The 24,147-nt window shown below is 37.8% G+C and overlaps 1 protein-coding gene across 1 annotated transcript in view; it reads left to right on the top strand.

Annotated features, from left to right (window-relative positions):
- The first annotated feature begins 13,228 nt into the window (after positions 1–13,228).
- The window catches only part of PTPN12 (protein tyrosine phosphatase non-receptor type 12), a 93,196-nt gene continuing 82,277 nt past the window's right edge, over positions 13,229–24,147 (top strand). The window contains exon 1 of the mRNA XM_045827956.1: positions 13,229–13,433. Within this exon, the coding sequence (XP_045683912.1) occupies positions 13,335–13,433 (99 nt within the window). The 5' untranslated portion in view covers positions 13,229–13,334. The remainder of the gene's footprint in view (positions 13,434–24,147) is intronic.

Below are 24,147 nucleotides of genomic sequence, written 5' to 3'. Positions count from 1 at the left end.
GCTTCTCCAATCTAATAGGCGCAGAGCTCTTTTTTTATAACAAATATTTTGTACTTTTCATTTGCTATCCTGAAATTAAACTCACAAATACAACCTATCTGCAAACCTAACTTCAAAAGAACTAATGTAATGCTGAACCTATAATATATATGAAGATAATTTATAATAAAATAATATCTATTTCAATAAGTAAATGTTCAGACATGAACACTGTAAAAGACATAATGAAATATTTCACCTTTATGTAGAATCACTGTAAATGTGACAACAACAAATGCAGATTAACAGAAGAGTATTCTTTTGGAAACTCAAATGCCACAAATGGTGTTGCTGATATAGTCTTTGACATGGTTTTCTGAAATGGCAAATGTCATAAAATTCTGAACAGAGTACCACCTACCTTCAAATTACGTGACAGCTGCATTTCTGGAAAACCAAGTGTACATTAAAACCATGCAAAAAATATTTTGTATTTATGTATAAATAGAGTTAGGTTTTAGGCTCAGATCACTACAAACAGATTTTTCACCTTCAAGAATGTCTAAAACATTCAAAGGTCATGCAGAAGGCAAATGAGGGGACTTTTTGTGGTGATGAGAAGGTTTTATACCTTGATTGTTGCAGTGATTACATGGGTATATACATCTGTCAAGACTCATCAAACTGTACAATAGTGCATTTTATTTCATATAAATTGTATCTCAAAATTTTTATTAAAAATAATGCAGGATGAGAGACAATTACTTTTGGCAGGAATTTGTGGGATGGGAAACCAGTAGAGGGTTTTGAGCAGAAAGTAATAGGATCTGATATGTTTTAAAAGGGTTGTTCTGACCTTTGGGGCACAGGTAGACAAAGGCTGATGCAGAGAGACCATTTGGAAGGCTACAATAAAAGGCAGGTGAGAGGTGATAGTGGCTTGGCCAAGGGGAGTAGCAAAGTGATAATCATTAGATGTATCAGAAAAGACCTTTTAAATTTTCAAACAGACTGCCCCAAAAAACATGTAAAAAACAGAAAAAGCACAAAATATGTTAGTTAGATTATAAGTAAAGAGTAGCCATTTTCATTATTGCTAATAATACTCATATAACAAGACTTCACTAGTCAATGCAATTAAAAATCACTTAGGGGTTCTACTCGTGTCCTTTTATATCTAAATATAATAAAGCATTATTTTCTGGTGAAATAAAATTCAGCAAAAACGGTTTATTAAAAAAACTTTACCACAAAAAGTATATTTCTTGCCTAAGTAAAATATTTTATCTTATCTATTTCTTTGATAATTTAGATCTTACAATAACTTATGCTCAGTGTAAGGAACTTCAGTTTGTTATTTGAGAGCCTTTGTAAGTGTAGAAATTTAGGAGATTATGCTGTATTTGTTTTTAAATTAGTACCCACTAAATTAAAATTTTAAAGATCTAAGATCACAGATTATTTCTTGTGATTTGTCTTTTACTTGTAAAACTGGAAGACAATTAATTGAGGGTTCTGGTTAGTTAATCCCAAGAACACTAAAGTTTTATATTTAATGTTCAAATCTTTCCCTTAAAATGTGAGAAAAGTACTTATAAATGAAATGTTTCTGAGGTTTGCTTCAAAATAATCCAGTGAGAAGAAGGAGTATAAGAAATGTAGATAAGCCCTGGCTGGTGTGGCTCAGTGGACTGAGTGCCAGTCTGCAAAAGGATCATGGGTTCAATTCCCAGTCAGGGCACATGCCTGGGTTGCGGGACAGGTCCCCAGTAGGGGGTAATCAAGAAGCAACCACACACTGATGTTACTCTCCCTCTCTTTCTCCCTTCCTTCCCCTCTCTAAAAATAGACAAAATCTTTTTTTAAAAAAAGAAATGTAGATGAAACAAGATTGGCCTTATTTTGATAATTGTCAAAGCTGATTAGTGAGGAATGGTGATTCACTTTACTATTCTCTTTACTTTTATAAATTTAACATTTTCCATAAAAACAAGTTTTTAAAAATCCAGGGCATGGTAATTCATTCAATATTTGTCAAATAACTGCTATGTGCAGGATTTTACTAGGAGCTTGGGAGAGATTTTTTAGATATGAGGATGTCTCTACATGAAGGAGCTCACATCCTAGATATATAAACAAACAATTATAAAGCAATGTAAGAGCTGTAATATTGTGTTAAATGTATAAAGTGTTATAGTAGACAAGAAGGAGTGATTGATTCTGTCTGCTGAACCCACAGAATCTTCCCAGAGGACTGATGTTCAGATTGGCCCCTGGAAGTTAAATAAAATTTTTTCTAGGACAAAAAGAGGTAGGAAGCCTCAATAGAGAAGACAACATGAGCCCCCAAAATGATCACATTAAGACATTTAAAAAAATAAAGCCCTGGCTGGCATAGCTCAGTGGATTGAGCGCAGGCTGCGAACCGAAGTGTCGCAGGTTCGATTCCCAGTCAGGGTACATGCCTGGGTTGCAGACCATGACCCCCAGCAACTGCACATTGATGTTTCTTTCTCTCTCTTTCTCCCTCCCTTTCCTCTCTAAAAAAATAAATAAATCAAATCTTTAAAAAAGAGCAATTACTCTTAAAAAAAAAGACATTTAAAAAAATAGAAGACAGCCCTGGCTGGCGTAGCTCAGTGGATTGAGCGCGGGCTGCGAACCAAATTGTCGCAGGTTCTATTCCCAGTCAGGGTACATGCCTGGGTTGCAGGCCATGACCCCCAGCAACCGCACATTGATGTTTCTCTCTCTCTCTCTATCTTCCTCCCTTCCCTCTCTAAATATAAATAAATAAAATCTTTAAAAAAATAGAATACAGCAAAAAAACAAAAAGATGTTAGAGAATAAATAATATTTTATTTTCACTGCCAGTACCTTAGACAGTGCCTAACAACACACTGGATGCTCAAAATTATCCCATTGAGTAAATTTCCTGCTTGAAAGAGAGACAGGAGAAGAAATAGCAGAGAGTAAAGTTTTAACCCTAAGAAAAAGACAACTTACAGAATGGGAAAAAATATTGGCAAATCATGTATCTGACAGGGGTCTGGTATCCAGAATACATAAAGAACTCTTAAAACTCAGCAACAAAAAGACAAAGAACCCACCTAAAAAATGGGCAAAGGTCTTGAATAGACACTTCTCCAAAGATATATAAATGGCAACAAGTATTTGTAAAGATGCTCAACATCATTAGTCTTTTGGAAAATACAGATTAAAACTACAATGAGGTACTACTTCACATCCACTAGGATAACCAAAAATTTTTTTTAAAATGTAAGGAAAATAGCAAGAGTATGGAGGAATTTGAACCCTTGTATGATGCTGGTGAGAATATAAATATAAATGTTGCAGCCACTGTGGAGAAACAGTTTGGTAGTTCCTCAATAAGTTAAACATAGAATATGAGCTGGCAATAATTGCTCCAAATACATGTACGCACAAGTTCATAGCCGCACTATTCACAATAGCCAAAAGGTGGAAACAGCCCAATTATTCATCAATGAATGGATAAACAAAAGTGGTATATACATACAATGGACTATTATTCAGCCATAAAAAAGAAAAGAACATCCTGTCACATGCTACATTATGTAGGAACCTTTAGGATATTATGCTAAGTGAGATAAGCCAGTCACAAAAGACAGATAATGATGACTTCACTTTTATTAGCTATCTAAAGTAATCAAATGCATTGAAATAGAAAGTAGAATGGTGGTTACCAGGTCCTGAGAAGAAGGGGGAAAGGGCAGTTATTGTTTAATTGGTATAGATTTTCATTTTTTCAAGGTGAAAAACTTCTGGAGATATGTTTCACAAAGATGTGAATATACTTAACACTACTAAACTCTACATTTAAAATGGTTTAGAAGATAAAATTTTATGTTACATGTTTTTACCATAAATTTTTAAAAAGGTGAGACACCACTTGACATACTACTGAACATGAACAATAAAAAAATCTATATCCAAGATAACAGTTATTTCTGAAGAGGGAGGGAAGGATGACAAAGACATCACAATTCTCTCTGTAATGTTTTGTGACCTAAATAAAATCTCAGGCAAATGTGGCAAAATATTAGGATTTGAAGTAAATCAAACTATAGTAAATTAAAGAGGCCAGATACAAGAGATCATGTATTGTTTGATTTCATTTATATGAAATACCCAGAACAGGTAAATCCATAGAGACAGAACACAGGTTGGTAGTTTCCAGGGGTTGGGAGGATGAAGGACTAAGGAGCAACTGCTTAATCAGTATGGGCTTTCCTTTTGGGGTCATGAAAATGTTTTAGAACTAGATAGAGATGGTAGTTGCACAACATTTTGAATGTACTAAATGCCACTGAATTATTCACTTTAAAATGATTAATTTTTTGTTTTGTCAGTTTCACCTTAATTTAAAACTAGAACTAAGAAAAGGGAGAAGTCAAGAAGGAAGGGTAGTTATTGAAAAGGATCAAAGGCCACAGAAAAGTAGGGAAGACTATAAAACAGGGGTGGCAAACTCATTTTCACCCAGGGCCACATCAGTCTGGTGGTTGCCTTCAAAGGGCCGAATGTAATTTTAGGACTGTATAAATGTAACTACTCCTTAACTAGGAACAAGGAGCTCAGTGCTGCCGCAGGGTAGAAACAAGGTGCTGGGCTGGATAAAACAAGGTGGAGGGTGGGATTTGGCACTCAGGCCTTGTGTTTGCCACCTGTGCTATAAACTAAAAGGTCATTAGATCTGGCAAGTAGTAGGTCCTTTTAAAAGAAATGTGCCCATAGTTGAATTGTTGTGGGTTGCAATAGATGGGTCTGTGCAGTAGCTTGTGGGAGTCTTCAGCATTTTGAAGGATAAGAGGAGTCAGTGGAGAGGAAAGGACTGCAGACAGATAAATGAGAGGAGATACAGCAAGACAGAAAGGGAAGAGAGAAAAGAGGATAGAGGGTCAATAGGGGAGGGGCTAACCTTAGAAAGGATCAAGAATCCTAATATTAGAGAGAACAAATAAATGCAGAGATAAATTTGTGATTTCCAAATTTTATTTGGAGAGGGGAACGACTGAGTTGATGCTTGGTAACTCCTATTTTCTCTAGGAATGAGGAAGCAGGGTGCAGGGCTTGAGGATGGATGGGAGTTCAGCAAGAATGAATCAAAGGGCTGCTTGGGCAGCTTTGAGGGCTTTAGTGGAAGTCATAAATCTCTCTCTGCCCCCTAAATCCACAATGAAAAAAGCTTAATTGTTAAAAGCATTGCATAACTAATACTGTCTCACAAATTGCTAATCAGAAATAAAACTACTGTATAATACTGTCTGTATGACACATGATACTGGGTTCATGACATTATGAATATAGTTAAAAGTCTTTATGTAACATGCTACAGAAAGATCAGTCAGGGATAATTGGAGAAAGAGAAAATTGAAATTTACTGAAGAAACATTAAATATCAAACACTCAACAAGGAAAAAGCAATGAAAAATATACAGGACACAAGTTACTATGAAAGAAAGATATAAGCAAATAATTCATTAGAATTTTGAAATAATGGAACTACTTAAAAAACTGATAAGGAAAGGGTAGATAACAAATGCCTTGATGAATTAAGTAGCTTATTTCTTTGAAAAAGGAGGAAATACATGCATTACAATTTAAAATAAAGTACTTTTAAAGTTTACTTTTAAAGAATAACTGATAGAGCACATTAAAAGGAAATTTTTTAAACAATATATTTATTTATTTTTAGGCAGACAGAAGGGAAGGAGAAAGAGAGCGAGAGAAACATCAGTGTGTGGTTGCCTCTCATGCACCCCCTACTGGGAATCTGGCCTGCAACCCCAGCATGTGCCCTGACGGGGAATTGAATCAGCAACCCTTTGGTTTGCAGGTGGGCACTCAGTCCACTGAGCCACACCAGGGAGGGCACGTCAAAAGGAAATTTAAAAATAATTTTAAAACCTTGAATGCTTATTAGCTGAAATTTAAGAAAAATGAGTAACTAGCTATTTACAGTACATGTCTTTAAACAAATTTTCAACTACATGGCAAACTTGAATATGACTACAAAATGGGCATCGTGAAATGTGATAGTCACTGATGATGAGGCAAGGTGATTATCTAATGATTTCACTGAATGGAACATAATATTTAATGTAAAATGCCTTGTGGAATTCTAAGGGCACCACAAGATTTCTACATAATGTGATAAGTCTTGGAAATAAAATTTCTCTCCATAGATTTTAGTTTAGACTTGAATATCTCCCTAAAAACACTGATTATTTGTGTTTAACTTAGGGTGAATAACTGAGAAACTCAAAGAAATCTTAGCTTTATAGTGGCCTATGCAAAAACATGGTAAGTTTTTTTTTAACAGAATAGTGAATGGGATAAAAAGTTGAAATTACATTGGTATTTTATATATAATTTTTATAACTGTGGTAAGATATACCTAACATAAACTTTACCAATTTAACCATTTTTAAGTATACAGCTCAGTGACATTAAGTCCATTTACATTGTGGTACAACCATCACCACTATCTATCATCTCAACCAATATACTTTATTTATATTGTGATAAAAATACACATAAAATTTACCTTTTTAACCACTTTTAAGTATGCAATTCAACAATATTAAGTATATTCACATCTTTATGAAACAGATCTCCAGAACTCTTCTATATTGGAAAACTGAAAATCTATACCCATTAAACAATAACTGCCCTTTTTCCCTTACTCCCAGCCACTGGTAACCACCATTCTACTTTATGTTTCTATGAACTTGACTACTTTAGATACATTGTATAGCTGGAATCACAATTTTATATTTTTCCCCAGTTTTATAGAGAAATAATTGACATATATCACTATAAAAGTTTAAGGTGCACAGCATGATGATTTGATTTATATATATTATGAAATTATTTCCACAATACAGAGTTAGGCAAAAGTAGGTATACAGTTCTGCATTTGGAAAATAATACAATAATATATAATAATACAAGAATAAACTGTTTCATATACTCAGAACTGTAAACTTATTTTTGCCTAACCTTATATTAGGGGTGTTCACCGGGGGGCCACATCAGCCTCTTGGTTGCCTTCAAAGAGCTGAATGTAATTTTAGGATTGTATAAATATTAACTACTCCTTAACAGTTAAGTGAGAGCTCAGCACTGCCGCCAGGTAGAAACAAGGTGCCATCCCAATAAAACAAGGTGGAGGGCCACATTCGGCCCAAGGGCCTTTGGTTTGCCACCTGTGTCCTATAGGTTCAGATAACATCCATCATCCCAAAAAGCTACAATAAAAAAAAAAAAGAAAATTTTTTTCTCTTTGTGATGAGAACTCTTGGAAATTTACCCTTTCAACTTTCTTATAAATCATACAGCAATGTTGAATGTAGTCATCATGTTTTATATTACATTCCTGGTTCTTATTTATAGCTAGAAGTTTGTACCTTTGGACCACCTTCCTCTAATTCTGCCTCTTTTCACCCTCTGCCTCTGATAAGTCCAAGTTCTGTGAGTTTTTACTAAAAAAAATTCTCTGTATAAGTGAGATCATATATTATTTGTTTTTATCTACAATTTATTTTTAATCTAAAATCTTAGTAGTCACTCAATGAAAGGAATTTTTTGCTTATTTTGTTCTGGGGTTTTTGCAGATAGCTGAGCCTGAGTTCAATTAATATACTGGATGAATTATATGGTGTAATCATATTTCACAGCCATTGTTAGTTATCCATTCCAGAATACAGAAACTAAATGTAATCATGTTGAAGAATCACTGATTAAATAAATGCTCAGGTAGTACTTGACTTAAAAGTTATTTATAAAATATTAATTTGTTTCTTTGAATATTCAATGAAATAGCATAAGAAATATGAGACAGAAAATTTAGAGAAGAGGGTGATTTAATTACCACATTTTCTTGCAGTTAGTATTTATTATTATACCTTGCCATTTACCCTTTGTTTGCGACACTCTGAAGTTTTCATTGAGTGGAGAGCCTCCTGGGTTTTGGTTCCAGTTCTGCCATCTGTATGACCTTTGTCAATCTTTTAATTTCTCTAAGTTTAGGCATTATTATCCCCACTAAGATTCTAATGCATAAATAAAGATGGAGATATTCATGCCTGGCCTACCTATTTTAGGGTAGAGTTATGAGAATAAACAAGGGGTATTATGTGACAAAGTTCTGAAATATTAGCTTTATAAATATAACCCCAAGAATACAGATGTGAGGGCTGGAGCTTTAGCAGCATCCATCTTGGACCACAAGGTGCTGTTAAGGTTGAAATTCAAATACAAGGATTGTGGAGCAGATGGATGGAAGGAACCTGGGTCTTAGGTTGTTGTGCAGCCTCCCTATCTGCCATGTATAGCCTGCTCTGGACCTCGTTTACTTGAGAGAGAAATAAACTTCTGATTTTAAAAAAAGAAATACATATAGTATTAAAGAAATTTAATCTTTTCCAAATTTTTCTCCCTTTTTATACACCTTTCTTCTAAAAATGCTACGTGTAAAGTTAAAAAATATTTTAAAGAGCCCCTGCCAATGTAGTTCAGTTGGTTGGGCATCACCCTGCAAACCAAAATGACACCAGTTCGATTCCTGGTCAGGGCATGTGTCTGGGTTGCAGGTCCAGTCCTAATCAGGGCATGTACAGAAAGCAGCTAGTGTTTCTCTTTCACACACCAATATTTCTCTCTCTCCCTTCCCCTATTTCTAAAATAAAAAATTTAAATTAAAAAAATTTAAAATGTTATTTTGCCCTGGAATAAGAAGTTATGCTTCTGTATTCCCCCAGTCACTATCTATTGGATAACACATTTCAATAATAAACTACAAATTAAGAAATGGTCAACATCTTTTTTGTTGTGACTAGGTCTAGGAATGAGGGAGTAAGGCATACCAGGAATAAACTAGAGAAGAATTTCTCTCCCTTCTTTCTCATTCACTCTCCCATAACTTCCCAGCTATGAGTCTTTTAATTTGGGAGTATAGAGAGCACTGAGTATATAGAGTGAAAGGACAAGTTAATATTAGAAGTGCTACTCTGAGAGAATCTCAGATTTGAATCCTCATCTATAGTTTCACTTAAATTATACCAGGTATAAAAGCAGTGTGACTCAGTGGTTTATGCAACAAGCTGGAAACTCAGGATCTGTAGGTTCTGGCCATGAGTCTGACATTTAGTTTTTACAAGTGAGCTACTCATGTTTACTCTTGTGCTTTATTTAGTTTTTAATCTATTAATGAGGACAATGATGCCAAACTACTTCCTAAGGTTGTTAAAAAAACAGAACTCACAAAAAGTTGTAATGCCATGAAAACTGTAAAAAGGTAGCTTTTATGAGAGAATAGATGTAAAAAATACTCTTAAAATTAGGTTATCTATACAGATATAAACATTAATTATATCTGAGCTAGAGGGGAAAGGGATACTATGAATATGAAACAGATAGATAATTCTGAAACCTCTTTTTGATTATTAGTTTTAAACTTCCACTCAAATGTTCACAAAAGTACTAATAAGAGAGATGTTTGAAAATGGTAGTTGGCTTTCTTTTCATCCCTCCTGTATTTACCAAGTGCAGGAGGCTAGTGCACAGGAAATGAGCCTAGAGAGGAAAGGTAAAAAAGTAAAAGGTCTGGCAATCATTCATTCTTTGCCTGTTTAATCAATTCTTATTTTGTGTTTTCTATGAGTGTCACGTGCAGTACACTAATCGTGAAACACGTTGTGCTAAGACAACACAAGGTGGCTTTCCTAGAAATGAAACTGAGGTTTAGAGAGGTAAAATGACTTTCCCTGAGTAAGAAATGGAATTGGTTTTTGAATCTGTCTCTTTCACTTTAGAGTCCATGCTCTTTATTGTTGCCGTATTCTGTTTCAGTAAATGCAGAATTTATTTATGAAATAAATGTCAACAAAGCCTGTCCTTAAAGTTATGAGGAAGTCAAGTAGTTCCAGGGATTCTCCGTCTCTCCCATAGCCTTATGGGTTATATCATGACATCTCTACATATTTCTGCATGCCTGCTTAACACTCCCTTCTTGACTAACCAGATTCTTTATACTTTCTACTCTCCCACAAGGCTTCAACCTGCCAAATCTCTAACTCTACCCCATGGCATTTAGCTTTTGCCCTTGCAGCTTAATGACTTTCTCTAGGTGTCCTAGCTCAGATTCCTAACAGTGAGAACTGATTGGACCAGATCACGTTCCTACACCAGGCCACAGGTTGCTGGCCAGTCTACAGTTAACTTGGGTAAAGTGCCTAAATCCTTGGCTATAGCTGAGGCTGGGTGGGACGGTCAAGTTCCTTGAGAATTGTGGCATACGTAGGTGGAAATTCTGCAACTTAGCCTGTGCCATTTAAAAAAAAATCTCCCAAACAAGATCTGTTCCTTTTTCCTTTATTCATGTTTCTATGAAAGATATTGCTGTACTTATCACCCAGATTGAAAGTCTAAAAACTTTTCAAATTAAATTGATTTTTGTTAGAAAAGTAACACACAAATGGTAAAAGCTGTCTCCTTTCTACTAAAGATTCTCAAGTCCCTCCTAGAGGTGACTACAGCTAAGTTTTTGAACTATCCCTCAGAAAAAATTCTACGTATGTTCAAGTATTTTATTCATTTCATTTTATAGAAATGGAACACCCTAAACACATGTCTGCCTAGCTTTCCTCATTTAATAGGCACAGCTTTTGACCCATTTCACAGCAACATATATAATTTATTTTTTGAAAAGCAGCTTCATCCCTGGCTGGCGTAGCTCAGTGGACTGAGCACGGGCTGTGAACCAAAGTGTCGCAGGATCAATTCCCAGCCAGGGCACATGCCTGGGTTGCAGGCCATGGCCCCCAGCAACAGCACATTGATGTTTTTCTCTCTCTCTCTTTCTCCCCCCCATCCCTCCCTAAAAATAAATAAATAAAATCTTAAAAAAAAGAAATGCCTTTTTTTTTAAAAAAAAGCAGCTTTATACAAATTAATTATATGCATGTGATTTTATTTTTTTAACCAATGCCCTTTTGATAGGCAGGCATGTTTACATTCTTGCCATTACAAATAAGGCTGCAATAAACATTCATGTTTGTACACAGCTATAGATATTACCTATAACATTTTCAGTCAAAGCATGTATGACTTTTCCATTTTAATGCATTTATGGCCAAATTGCCTCCAAAAATGTTGTGCCCATTTCTCTTGGCACAAGAGAAACCATGCACAGTCTTTTTTTTCTTTTAAGATTTTATTTCTTTATTTTTTTGTAAGGGGAAGGGAGGGAGAAAGAGAGGAAGAGAAACATCATGTGAGAGAAACATCAATTGGTTGCCTCTCCATTGCAACCTAACCAAAGACTGAACTGGCAACCCAGGCATGTGCCCTGAATGGGAATCAACCAGTCACATTACAGGCTGCACTCAGAGCAGAGTCTTGTGTTCTGTTAAAACTTCTGATCTCTGCCAATGTGGTAATATCAGTCTTTCTTTCTTGTTTCTTCTTTCTTTACTTATTTATTTCAGTCATTTTAAATTCTACCTTCTTTCTTGCTAAGTCAGTTACCTAGTTCTGTTAGTTCTTTCAGTCTCTCTCGCCTCCCTATGTATGCAGTGCTATGACGTTAATTTCAGCTTTTACTGCTTCATGTACTGGCTTCCAATATCTCTCATTATATTCTCTCCCCTTAAACACTGACAAGCTATCCAAAAGTGACAGATTAATATTTTTCTAATTTAACTTTTAAACTCAGAAACCTTTTGTGGCTCCCACTGCCAATAATATTAGGTTCGAATCCTTAGCCAGGTATTCAATGCTCATCAGAGTCCAGCCCCAAACTACTTCTAAACATTCATTGGGAAAAGGGGCCTACCACTGATATTCCCAACTTCAGTCAAATTCTCTGACCAATCTGATTTGTAAAAAATGTTTGAAAGTCCACGAATCAAATCCATCACTACGTCACATTAGCACAAGTTCACGTTCCTTAGTGAAAGGCAATACGGTATTGCAGTGAAAGCAAAAGGACTTGAGTTCTGTCTTTGGTCGTGCTAAGAATACACTGGGATACCTTGGGCAAACCACTTTCTTTGTAAATGGTTTATCAGAGTAGGATATTCTCTGACTACTAGATTTACAAAGATGTATAAAGATTTATGAAGTCCATTCTATGGAGAAAAGTCTATTCGGTTTCAAAGTACTGCTAATTGAAAAGGCAAGAGGACTAACTCCCTTCAATCAGCAAACACTCAATCTCCACCATAAGCGTGGTATCAATAGTACTACGGTGCACTTCTAATCTCAGGCGCCCACTTGCCAGGGTTTATACGGAATTGCAAAAAGTCAAAGTTCTTTCACTCAAGAGGCAGTTCGTTTTTCATAGTCATTCCAAAAGTCTAACTGCTGTCCTCTCACCAAGCCAATAGTAACAAGACGACAGACCGTCTGTGGTCTTGGAGCTAACACTACTACAGCTCCCAGAATGCCTTTCCCTACCACCGCCCTCTTCCGCCCCCGCTTTTGGACTCCGGCCCGCCCGGACTTTTGTCCCAGCCTATGGCCGGTGGCAGCATAGAAACACTCTAGAACTACACTTTTTCCATCTAGTCCGCGGTGAGACCGCAAGTTCCAATTAAATTCTTATTCCTAGTAACTAGGGTTTGATCTGCTCAGAGTCGAATTCCCTGCGCCCAGCTCTCCTCAGACGTTTGAGCTTCCCTGCCTGAACCCGCCCCGGAAATGGAGTCACGGCGACCAGCCGACAGCAGATACCCCTTCCAGCCATTCCTAGCGGGGCTGGGGAGGGCGGAGCGGGCTTGTCGGTGCGGCTCGGACCGTGCAGGCGGGGGCGGATTGGCGTGGCTTAGCGCCTGGGGCGGAGTCGCAGCACGGGGCCGCGCGTCTGGGTGGCGGCCGGGGGCGCGCCGGTGGGGAGAGGTGGCTGCGGCTACTAGGGGGGAGCGGGAGGAAAGGAGGAACCGGGAAGGGGGGGCAGGGCAAGCGGAGAGCAGTGTTCTTGAGGCGGTGGCAGCTTCTCCGTCTCCGAGGAAGGAGGAGGAAGGCGGGGAAGGAGGATGGAGCAAGCTGGGGGTTGGGATTGGCCCTAGCTGCCGCGGCTCGCCGCGTACTGTGGGAAAGCGGCGGCTACTCCTAGAAGTTGTAGGGTTGGGAGCCGGGCCGGTGCCGCCGCCTTGGGCGGTGGGGACAGGAACGAGCGGCGGGGGTTAGCGGGGCTCGGGAGGGAGGGGACTGGCAGGGGGAACGAGCTGGGGAAGACGGAGCGGGCTCTGCGCCGGGCGGGCGGGCGGCGGCGGGGGGGCCAGCGACCGCAGCCGGGGGGACGCGGGAGGATGGAGCAAGTGGAGATCCTGAGGAAATTCATACAGAGGGTCGAGGCCATGAAGAGTCCAGACCACAATGGGGAGGACAACTTCGCCCGGGACTTCATGGTGAGTCCTTCCCCGGTTGTCGCCTTGTCTCGCCGGCACCGGAGCCTGCCGCCCGCGTACCGGGCCGCCAGCGCTTTGTGTGCGGTAGTGAGGAGAGGGGCGGAAGGGCGCGCACCATCCCCAAGGGCCGGGTGGTCTCGGAGGCCGGCGGGAGGTGAGACCGCCTTCTCTTGGCCTCCTTTCCCCTCCTCCCGCGTTCGCGGCCACCTCCGCGGGCGCTGTGGGCGCAAAGGGAGCGGCCACCGGGCCGAGCCTTCACTCAGCACCGCCGCCGGCGACCACCCATTGTTTCCCGTGCCGGCACCGGAGGCGAGTGAGGTCTCTGCTCACCTCCCCATCCTACCTGCCCCTCCTAGGAGGATCGAGGCAGGGTGTCTGCCCCGGGAGGAGCGCGGATCGCGGCTGACGGAGGAACGGGGGTGTTGAGATTGGCATTAATTTGTGGGGTCCTTTTGCTCAAGCTGTTCTCAAAAGTGTTCAGGGAAGGACTTGTGCTGTTCTCGGGTTCGCAGTTGTTATCTCAAACGCCTGGAAAAGGATTGTCTTTAAGGTTTCTCACGCTTTAGCTAATTCCCTTTCACCTCCGACAGTTCTCTTGTCTTCTGAGATGCGGGTTTGAGGTGTTGGGGGTCAAAGTGACTCTAGGTTGAGGGTGTGTGTGTGTGTGTGTGTGGAGGGGGAAGGGTTATCCTGAAGGAAACCTTCAGACTCCGTAGGGGATATTGCTGAAGGCGGAGGGGATGTGACTATCACTTCCTATCCGGGGTGGGGGTGGGGAGCTTGGGAACAATAGTCCTGGTGGGGCGGAGACGACGGTGCGGACCGAAGCCCTGAACTGAGAGATAACCTTCTCAGCCTCCCCTCCCCCCCTTTCCTCCCTCCGCTTGTGCAAGCGGGCTGGAAAGGAGGTTAAAAGTCTAGTTCGTGAAATTCTGTAGCCAACATCGCTATGAGGGGGTCAGATCCGAAGGCGTGGGACCAGAAGTCGACTTCCTTCATTGCCTGTCCCCGCTCCCCCACCTTATTTTTCTGCTGGACAATTCCTTTAGAGTTGTTTCCCGGCTTAGGAGGCGGTGGTTGCTGCGGCTGCTCCTGCGGATATTGCGCAAGACTGGGGCGTTGGAAACCTTGGAGGTCTGGGGAATGGAGAAAAGGAAGTAGGATCAGGGGAAGTGTTGCTTCTTAGCCTTGGCGGGATTTGGGAATGGGAAGTAAAGTAGGTGAAGTTTTGCTCCTGGGCAAGGTACACCCCAAGAATAATCATTAAACCCTGAATTTCTGGATTGTGAAAATTGTACACAGTTAATGTAGATTAATGTAGAGCAGCAAACATTGTTTAGTTTTTGCCTTAAGGTACAGTTGGTTTACAGGGTTCAGATGAAGTGACTTTTAGTACAGAAATGCTTTTTCAAATTTTAAAGAGACGTAAGTCTAGTAAAGCTTTAACGTTAAAATGAACAGCATATAACATAGATCCACAGTATTGTGGGGCTTTGTGACTTTCGCCTTTAGAGACTAATAATAGAGGATAGGAGTAAGGTTTTGTTAGTATCTTTTGAAGATGGGAAAATACAGATTTAAATAATCTATCCCTTATTTTAAGCATTTTCTCTTGACATTTAGCCTGTGAATTTTTGAAGAATTACTTTTCGATCTAAGAAGGGTAAAGAAAATAAGTTTTTCCCTAATACTGCGAATTTTCATTGTTTTAGTATCTTTGAATAATGTCAATAATTGGGTGGAGTCCCTGTTTTACTACTCTAGCAGAAATAGAGATTTAAAACATGTAAAACTAGTCTTTTGTAGTCTTATTTTGGTTATGGAAGGATAGGTGGTGTGGTCTCTGGCCACTTGTTTGCATGCTACTCATTTTGTTATCCGCGGGCATATCCTGTCAGGAAAGAGCATTGTTTGGTGATGCAGGCCATCAGGACAGGTGCCCAGTTTCTGAACTCCTGTACAAGGGAAGCCCTAGGGTTCATGCTTTAGGGATGAGTCAGGAATTCCTATTGAAGATTTCATTTCTCCAGGACTTGAATGAATTTCCTTTTTCTTCCGTAGTACCTAGGTGATTCTACATTTGAGATTTGATGACTAAGGTTATTCTTGTATAGTGCTTGCTTTTTTTAATTCTGTGACTTGGTAAGTAATAGTTATAATTAAGGCTGCTAGTTGGTGCTGCTTTTCCCCTTGACTGGAAAATTGGAGGGAAACTATGTACCTCCTGCCATAAAAAGTGAACAGATGATCAGCTAACTGTTCTCTTATTCTTAAATTCTGATGTGGATTAAATATATTTTTAAATTTTAGCATTTTACAACCAAGCCTTAGATATAACCTAGGTAATATAACCCTATTCAATTGTAAAGTAATGTTCATTTCAGAATTGGAAATTACAGAATAATAATGATGCACTACCCTTAGGAAAGTGGGATGGCCATCTAAACTGTTCTCTTTCCATCATTCTATCCAGACTCCCTATGTAGTCCAGTGATTTTCAATCTTTTTCATCTCATGGCACACATAAGCTAATTACTAAAATTCTGTGGCACACCAAAAATACTTTTTGCTTATCTTACAAAAAATAGGCATGATTTTGATTCATTCACACTGTATGGCAATGGCTGTGTTGTCAATTTTATTTGGCAATCTAAGGAAAAAGAGGTCAGTGCTTCTGACTAAATAGTCAGGTATTGCATGTTTTAAAAATTCATGTGGCATACAGGTTGAAAATCACTGTTATAGTCCCATCACCCAAAGGCTGTCTTTAAAATTTTTTTAATCTATATAACATTTTTATTTATGCAAATAGCCTTGAACTATATATACCCATTTGTATCTTATTTTGGACATGAGTCTTGAGTCTATTAAGTATGTATAGATATGTGCAGTTCTTTTTTAAAGATTATTTAAATAATTATTTTTAGTTGGCATGCAGTGTTATTAATCTGTTAATGTTTTAATGCTTCTCTGCAGCCATGCTACATACACCATTTGATATTTTGGGTTTTTTTTTCCAACTTAACATTTTGATAAGTGTTTTTCATTTGTAAAAATAGTTTTAAGCGGCTACATAATATTTCACCTGGAGACTATTTTGTAACTTAACCATTTCCTTGTGGTTGAATGTTTAGGCTGTTTATTTTCTGCTATTATATATCATAATTCTGTAATGAACATTTATGCATAAAACTTCTTTATTTTGGATTATTGCATAAGACATCTTCTAGGCCTGGAAGTACTAGGTAAAAGGACATGAACATTTAGTATATGTTTATAACTAACTTCTTGAAGACATTCTATCAGTTTATACAACTTGTCAGTAATATATGAGTGTTTATATAATTACCTTGATCTTCGATCATTTGATGTTTGAAAAATGGTGTCTTGTTTTAGTTTGAATTTCTTGATGACTAGTGAGGGTAGAAAATTTCCCATCTGTCATTAACTATTGAATGAGTTGTCTGTTCTTGGCCATGGCCTGTTGTGGCCCCCCCTTAAAGAGGAGAAAAAACTAAGGTATCCAGATGGTTGTATATTGGCGAGCTGAGATGATTACTTACATGTTGAAGGTTAAACAGCTTATTGGTGGAAAATCCAGGACTGATAACAATTATTTCAACTTTCAGTATTCTTTCCAAGACAGCAGGCAGTGATCATGACAGGCAGCCGTGTAAGGAAGGGTTGTGTACATTCAAGTTTGACTGACTTGGGTTTTCCTCCCATCTCTGCCATTGGCCTGCTGTCTGACCTTGGGCAGGTCACTTGACAGAAAATGAAAGACTGAGTTCTCTCATCTCTAAAAGAAGAAAAGTGTACCTCATTTACAAGGCTGAAGTATGGGACTGATATTTAGGGTCATCATCTAACAAATTGTTGTGCGAATGAGGACTGTGTATCCTCATATAGCTAATATGTTCAATATATGTTTAGTTATAGATAACTAGAGATAGAAGGGAAGAGGTTTCTGGGCTTCTGTTTTCAGTCATTTTCTTTTGTTTTTTAAAGTTTTGTCATGTCTAATATAAAACAGATTTACTCTGATCAGGGTAAATGTTATCTAATGTGCATTAGACATTTGCATATAAAAAAAAACCATAAAAGATGACACTTAAGCTATAAGTAAATATGGCCATTTCAGCTTAACAACCAGTTTTCTCTCCATTTACAAAGGTGAAAACAAAAATTTAATGAGTTGGACTCAGTGGAGTATTTAAAAAACAGGATGCAGCAGAAGTGTGAGTTATACTACTTAATTTTGTGAAACATTGGGAAGAGTAGATTTATGGACATTTTTCTAAGGCTAAACTGGGGTATAATAGCAAATCATCCTATACTAAGATCCCATTTGAAGTAAAAGATTTTAAATTTATTTGAATTTATCAGTCAGGGGTAACCACAGAACTGTCACAGCATTTATGCATTTCAAGGGATTTAGTCTATAAAAGCATGTTTTGTACAAATAGTAATCCTTACAGAACTACTCAGAACCAGTTTGATTGATTGCTTTGTTATGATTAAATAATTTAGTTCATACTTTACTATGGAATGTGATTACTTTATAATTTTAAGTAGAAAGGAAATTGACATTTTTCATTTCTACTGTATGCTAAACACTATGCCAGATGTTTTAAATTCTGTTTTATGTAACATTCCAATTATTTATGAAGTAGATATAACTTGTATTTTACAGATGAGGAAACACACTCTGAGAAGTTAATTGTCTTGCATGACTTCAGAACCTTTTTTCTTATCTTGTTTCTCCAGGATGCATCTGAGGTCCCTGAAAACCTGGGTGGGACTAGGCTAGTAGTGGAGAGCACATCACCATGCAAAAGGATGGAAGTTTTAAAGTTGAACATGTTTAGGGAGGGGTAGATAATCTGCTGTAAGTAATGCAGCAGTACTTACACCTATTGGTCTCCAGTCTTTTACAATCTTAAAAATTATTGAGGACCCCAAAGAGCTTTTGTTTATTTACCATATTGGAAATTAAAACAGATATTTTAAAAAATAATTTACTTTAAAATCCATGGCTGGCGTAGCTCAGTGGATTGAGTGTGGGCTGCGAACCAAAGTGTCGCAGGTTCAATTCCCAGTCAGGGTATATGCCTGGGTTGCAGGCCATGACTCCCAGCAACCGCACATTGATGTTTCTCTCCCTCTCTCTCTCTTTTTCCCTCCATTCCCTCTCTAGAAATAGATAAATAAAATCTTTAAAAAATATAATTTACTTTAAAATAATGATGATAAATCCATTTCATATTAACCTGTATACTATATTTTAATTAAAAACAAAATTAGTTTGAAGAAGCATTGTTTTTATATTTTTGCAAATTATATAACATCTAGCTTAATAGAAGAAAACTGGATTCTCATACTTGCTACATTCATACTGTTGCAGTTTCACAGTATACACAGTATTATCTGTCATGTACCCTCTGGAAAACTCGTATACACCTAAGAAAAGGAAAGTGATAAACTGCTATACTGAAGTCTGTGTATTCTCTTGTTTACAGATGAGGAAACATGACTTAGTATTATTAGGAAAGAGTTTTGACTTCATGGGCTTTCTGAAATGATCTGGGAGTGGTCACCCCTGAACTATATTTTGAGAACCAGTGAGGTAATGCGTGGTATAAGTTAAAGGTGATGCCGAGAAAATTAGGTAGAAGTCAGATTGTTCTTGCATCTATGCTATATTTTATTCCAAAAGTCAATAATAGTAATTTTGAACAGTTGTACACTCTAATTCTTAGATTCTTAGATTCTTAGTGGGCAGATGTTAAAAATATGGATATGCTACCTGCCAGCTCTCCAGCAGTATTCCCCACCTCCAACCGCCACTAACACCCTACTCTCTCTCCTTCCCCATCCTGCTTTACCATGAGCCTTCGGTTATATCATTCAGATAGGTTCTGCTAGAAGAGCTGAGAAAGGTAAGCAGTCATTCAACAGATTTGTGTTGTAGGAAGTTGATTCTGATGGCACTATGAAGGATGAATTAGGGGTAAAGAAGAGAATTTTGGAAGTTGTTGAACTATAATAAGTGAACTCAGGGTCTGAACTAAAATCAACTAGTAGAATAGAGAACTTACAAATGATCTCATGAGGATTAAGAAAGAAGTCTTAATGATTCACTAAGGGTGGGTGGTAAAGGAGAAAGGAACATTGTAGTATGACTCCAAGGTTTTTAGCTTGGTGTACTATCACCCAAGTTAGAAGGTAATATTTGGTAGGGTGAGGAGTAAAGGAGTAACAAGTAGAGAACATCAAGCTGCAGATGGTAGGAGGAAATTTCAGTGTAGAAGAGAATGAGTTTGTTTTTAGACATGTTAAAACTGAGGTGCTTATGAGACATCTAGTAGATATGTAGAACTCAGGAAAGCTGACAGGATGGAGTTCAAGATTTGGGAGTCATCACATAAACATGTGAGAGAGGTACTTGAAAGTATGGGAGTGAATGAGCTTCAGATAAGTATATAGAATGACCAGCTTTAGGTTGAAGAACATCAGCACTTAATGCATTTATTTATTTCAGATTTTATTTATTTTTGGAGAGGGGAAGGGAGGGAGAGAGGAAGATAATATCAATACATGGTTGCCAGTAGCATACCCCTGCCTGGGAACCTAGACCACAACCCAGGCATGTGCCCTGTCTGGGAATCAAACCAGCACCCCTTTGGTTTGCAGGCTAGCGCTCAATCCACTGAGCCACACCAGCCAGGGCAAAGAGCATCGGCATTTAGAGAGCAGCCCTGAAAGGAAAAACCAGTGATTGTTCCTGAGAAGACGTGGTTAAAAAGAAGGGAAGGGAACCCCAAGGACTAAAGAAAACCTGGGAGAGTTTCAGGAAAGGGAGTAGTTACCCAAGTCAGATAATTCTGGGAGGACCAGTAAGATGAGGTTGAGAAAGTACCCGTTCTGTTTGCCAAGTAGAAGTGATTTGGTGGCTACAAAAAAAGTCTGGGGTTGGGGTATTGGAAAAAAGCAGATTGTAGTGGGTTGAGGAGAAAATAGGTGATGTGGGTGTAAATTCCTTCATTTACTTTAGCATTCTGAAAGTAGGTGGCAGAAGTTAGAGGAAGACACAGGTTTGAAGGAATGCTCCCCTCCTCCCCTTTCTTTCCTGTTGATTTTTTTTTTAAGTGGGAGGGAGAGAGAGATTGATTTGTTGTTCTACCCATCTGTGCATTCATTTGTTGATTCCTTTTTGTGTCCCAACTGGGGATTGAACCTGCAGTGGCACTTCCCAAAGACACTCCAACCAATTAAACTACCCTGTCAGGGTACCCTCTGCTTTTTTTTTTTTGTTTTTTCTTAAGATAGGATAGAGACAATATTCTTCATATGTTTCATATATACCTTTTCCTGAAATGATTGCTGTTTAAATACAACTTTTCTTGTTCAAGTAAATTTGTCTCCATTTCCCATCACCACTCCTTTCCACCCCACCTATCCCCACCTTGCACCCTCAACCTACCCCATTTGGCTTTGTCCATGTGTTCTTTATACATGTTCCTTGACAACCTTTCCTCCTTAATCCCCCCAATATTCCCTCCCACCTCCCCTCTGGGTACTGTCAGTTTAAATATAATTTTTAAAGATATATAACAAGAACTTCTCTTTCGGTTAGTTAAGAACTCCGATTTTTTTTTTTTTTTTAATTTAAAATTTGGATTTGAAATGTTAGAAAACAGGAGGGAAGGAAAGACTGAAAGCCTGGTAAGATCTTATGCATATTGTAGCTTGTAGGTATTTTAAAAATTAATAACAGCTCTATTGAGATATAATTCACCTGCCATAAAAATTTAGGCTATACAATTTCATAGTTTTTAGTATATTCACAAAAGTTTACAACCATCACCATGTTCAATTTTTATCACCCCACATCCCCAGAAAAAGAAACCCCATATGCATTAGCAGTCAATATTCCCTTTCTCCCTTACTCCTGTCCCCAGCCCTAGGCAACCACTAATGTACATTCTGTCTCCATTGATTGCTTCTTCTGGACATATAAATGGAATCGTACAGAATGTGATGTTTTGTGACTTGACTTCTTTTACTTAACATAATGTTTTCAAGGTTCACCCATGTTGTTGGGTCAAAAATACTTCATTCCTTTTTATGACTGAATGATATTGTAATGGATATACCACATTTTGTTTATCCATTTGTTCATGAACATTTGAGTTTATACTGTTGAAACTGTTTTGAATTCTACAGTAATATATCAAATGTATTTTGTATTTCATGAGTAATACTATGGTGAACATTTATGTTAGGATATGTTTTCAGTTATCTTGAGTATAAGCCTAGAAGTAGAATTACTGGGTAATATGGTAACTCTGTATTTTTTATTTTGAGGAACTGCCAGACTGTTATCCAAAGCTGCTGCTCATTTTGCATCCCAGCAGGAAAATCCCACCAGGAAAATCCCACCAGTTTCTCTACATCTTCACTGGCACTTGTTACTGTCTGTCTTTTTTATTGTAGTCATTCTAGTGAGTGTAGAAGTGGTATGTTGCCATTGGCATGTAGGTTAGTAAAATATCTCAGTAAAATAAATTTCTCAGTAAAATAAATATATATAAATGGTGCCTATATGTTTCATGTATCTTTCAAAGCCAGAGTGATAGGATATATTTTCCAGTGTATGCATTAGAGCTAATCTTAGTGCTTTCCCAGTGCTACTGGGTTAGTTAAGATTTCCTTATCCATTCTTTGATGGGAATCCAGCCAAACATACTTGTATTTTAACTAACTATACAAGTGGAAGGCAACTTTTATGTAACTTTCCAGGCATGTCTCACTGAAACAGCCACTACAAATTTACCTCAAATGTTGATTTTAAGTAATTTTTTTACTGTATTTACTTTTAGAATATTGTTAGGTGTTTTTTTTTTTTTTTCAGTATTTGACATTTAATTTAGAAAAGGTTTTTGAAAGGTTGAAACGGAAAGTAAAGTATTAACATTTTCGTAGATTAAATTTTTTGTTAGTATGTTAAACACTACTGTGTTTCTGTAGCACTCAGTTTGTTAGATTTATAAACATTTACTTTTTTTTTACTTTCCCAGACTGAAAGCCTTCAAGACTAGAGACTGGGACATAATTATCTTTGTATCCCTATTGCTTAATATAGTGCCTGGCATTTAATGGGCATTAATGGTCATTGCATGAGCAGAAATTGTAGTGAGCCTACTGCTGGAAGAGAGATGTGTTCTTCATGCAGATTCTTCAAATGGTCCAAGGGGCTTGTCTCTTAGGCCAGTGTGAGAACTGCTTCTCCCCCTTATATGTGTACAGGTGTACTTTCAAAACTGTGGTTGTATTTTCAATATCTACTGAAAAAGAAAACATGAGGTATAAAGTACTAGACTGAATTCAATAATCTGTAAATATGATTCCATTAATTATGGTATCTTATACATAAATATGAAAAATTGTTCAATTTATATTTTTCTCTCTACATTGGTTGGTGTGCATAAAGGATTCAGGGAACCGCTTAGAGTGACTACTTGTATATCCTCCACCCCATGGATTACACTGTGGGGATATTATCCTAGAATATTTTAATAAAATGTCCAGTTTTAACTTTCAGTTTTAGATTGCATTAATAAAATCCAAATATCATATTACTGGTGTCTCTTCAAAAATAATAGCATCTTGAGAGTTTGGGGAGTGATTATAGCAATAGCTGTTGTTTTTTCCTTTCTAGTTTCTTGCCTCCTCCAATCCATACTTTTCCTAAAACACTGCTTTCCAGTGTTGGCATCAGTGGGGTAAAGGAAATGCAATGGTTGAAAAATCAGGAGGTGTGGGTTTGAATCCCAGTGTTGCTGCTTAGTTACATGTTTCTTTAATATTTATATAGGACTGTATTGGAAACATGGTTTTATTTTTATTATTTTTAAAAAAAAAAACAACCCGTGTGTTCTAAAACACCCTGAAGACTCCCTTTGACGATTAAAGTAATTGAAATTTTAAGTGCTTAAGCCAACTGATAGAATTAGATCCCAGCTCTTCTTTTTTCCAAATTGCAATTATATGCCCATCGGTTTTCCCAGTTTCCCTGTATTCTGTACTCCCAATTTTATAAGTTTTGCCCTAGTTTAGAATCCCATGTCAGTGGGATGAAGTCTATTACTTCTTAGTCTGGCATTCCAGAGCCACCTTAATGTAGTATCACATTACCTTTCCAGTGTTAAATTCCCATTCTCTGCAGTATGTATCTGCTCCTACCTTTTGGAATAAGCTATTTCTTGTCCTTGAGCATACCTGCTGAATGAATTAAATCTTGCTTATCTGTGGTTGTACTTGTTGAACATACTTCTTCCCTTTCTTGGAAAAGTTTTCTCTTACTTTATAGACTGGTTCTTTGAAGATCAGAGCACTAAAAATTTAGAATGACTTCCCCACGTATACCAAGAACTCAGAAGCAAAAATGTAATTCTCACTTTCAGGGATAAGTATTTTAGCCCAGTTTATATTTTCTGTAGTATTTAAATAACATATCTATGTTATTTAATGACAATTTGACAATTAATGTACTTTGTACTAATGTACTTTGTACTAATGTACTAATGTACTTTGTAATGTACTTTGACAATTAATGTACTTTCCTCTGAAATCACACAAAAATCTTTTTTCCATTTGTGCAATATGGTAGTGTCCGTGAACTAGCTTATGGCAGATATATGTGGTTACTCCC

This window comes from Phyllostomus hastatus, unplaced genomic scaffold (genome assembly GCF_019186645.2).
Source record: "Phyllostomus hastatus isolate PE091 unplaced genomic scaffold, TTU_PhHast_1.1 phas_scaffold_78, whole genome shotgun sequence".
NCBI classification, from domain to species: Eukaryota; Metazoa; Chordata; class Mammalia; order Chiroptera; family Phyllostomidae; genus Phyllostomus; species Phyllostomus hastatus.
This window is presented reverse-complemented; position numbering and strand designations above follow the sequence as displayed.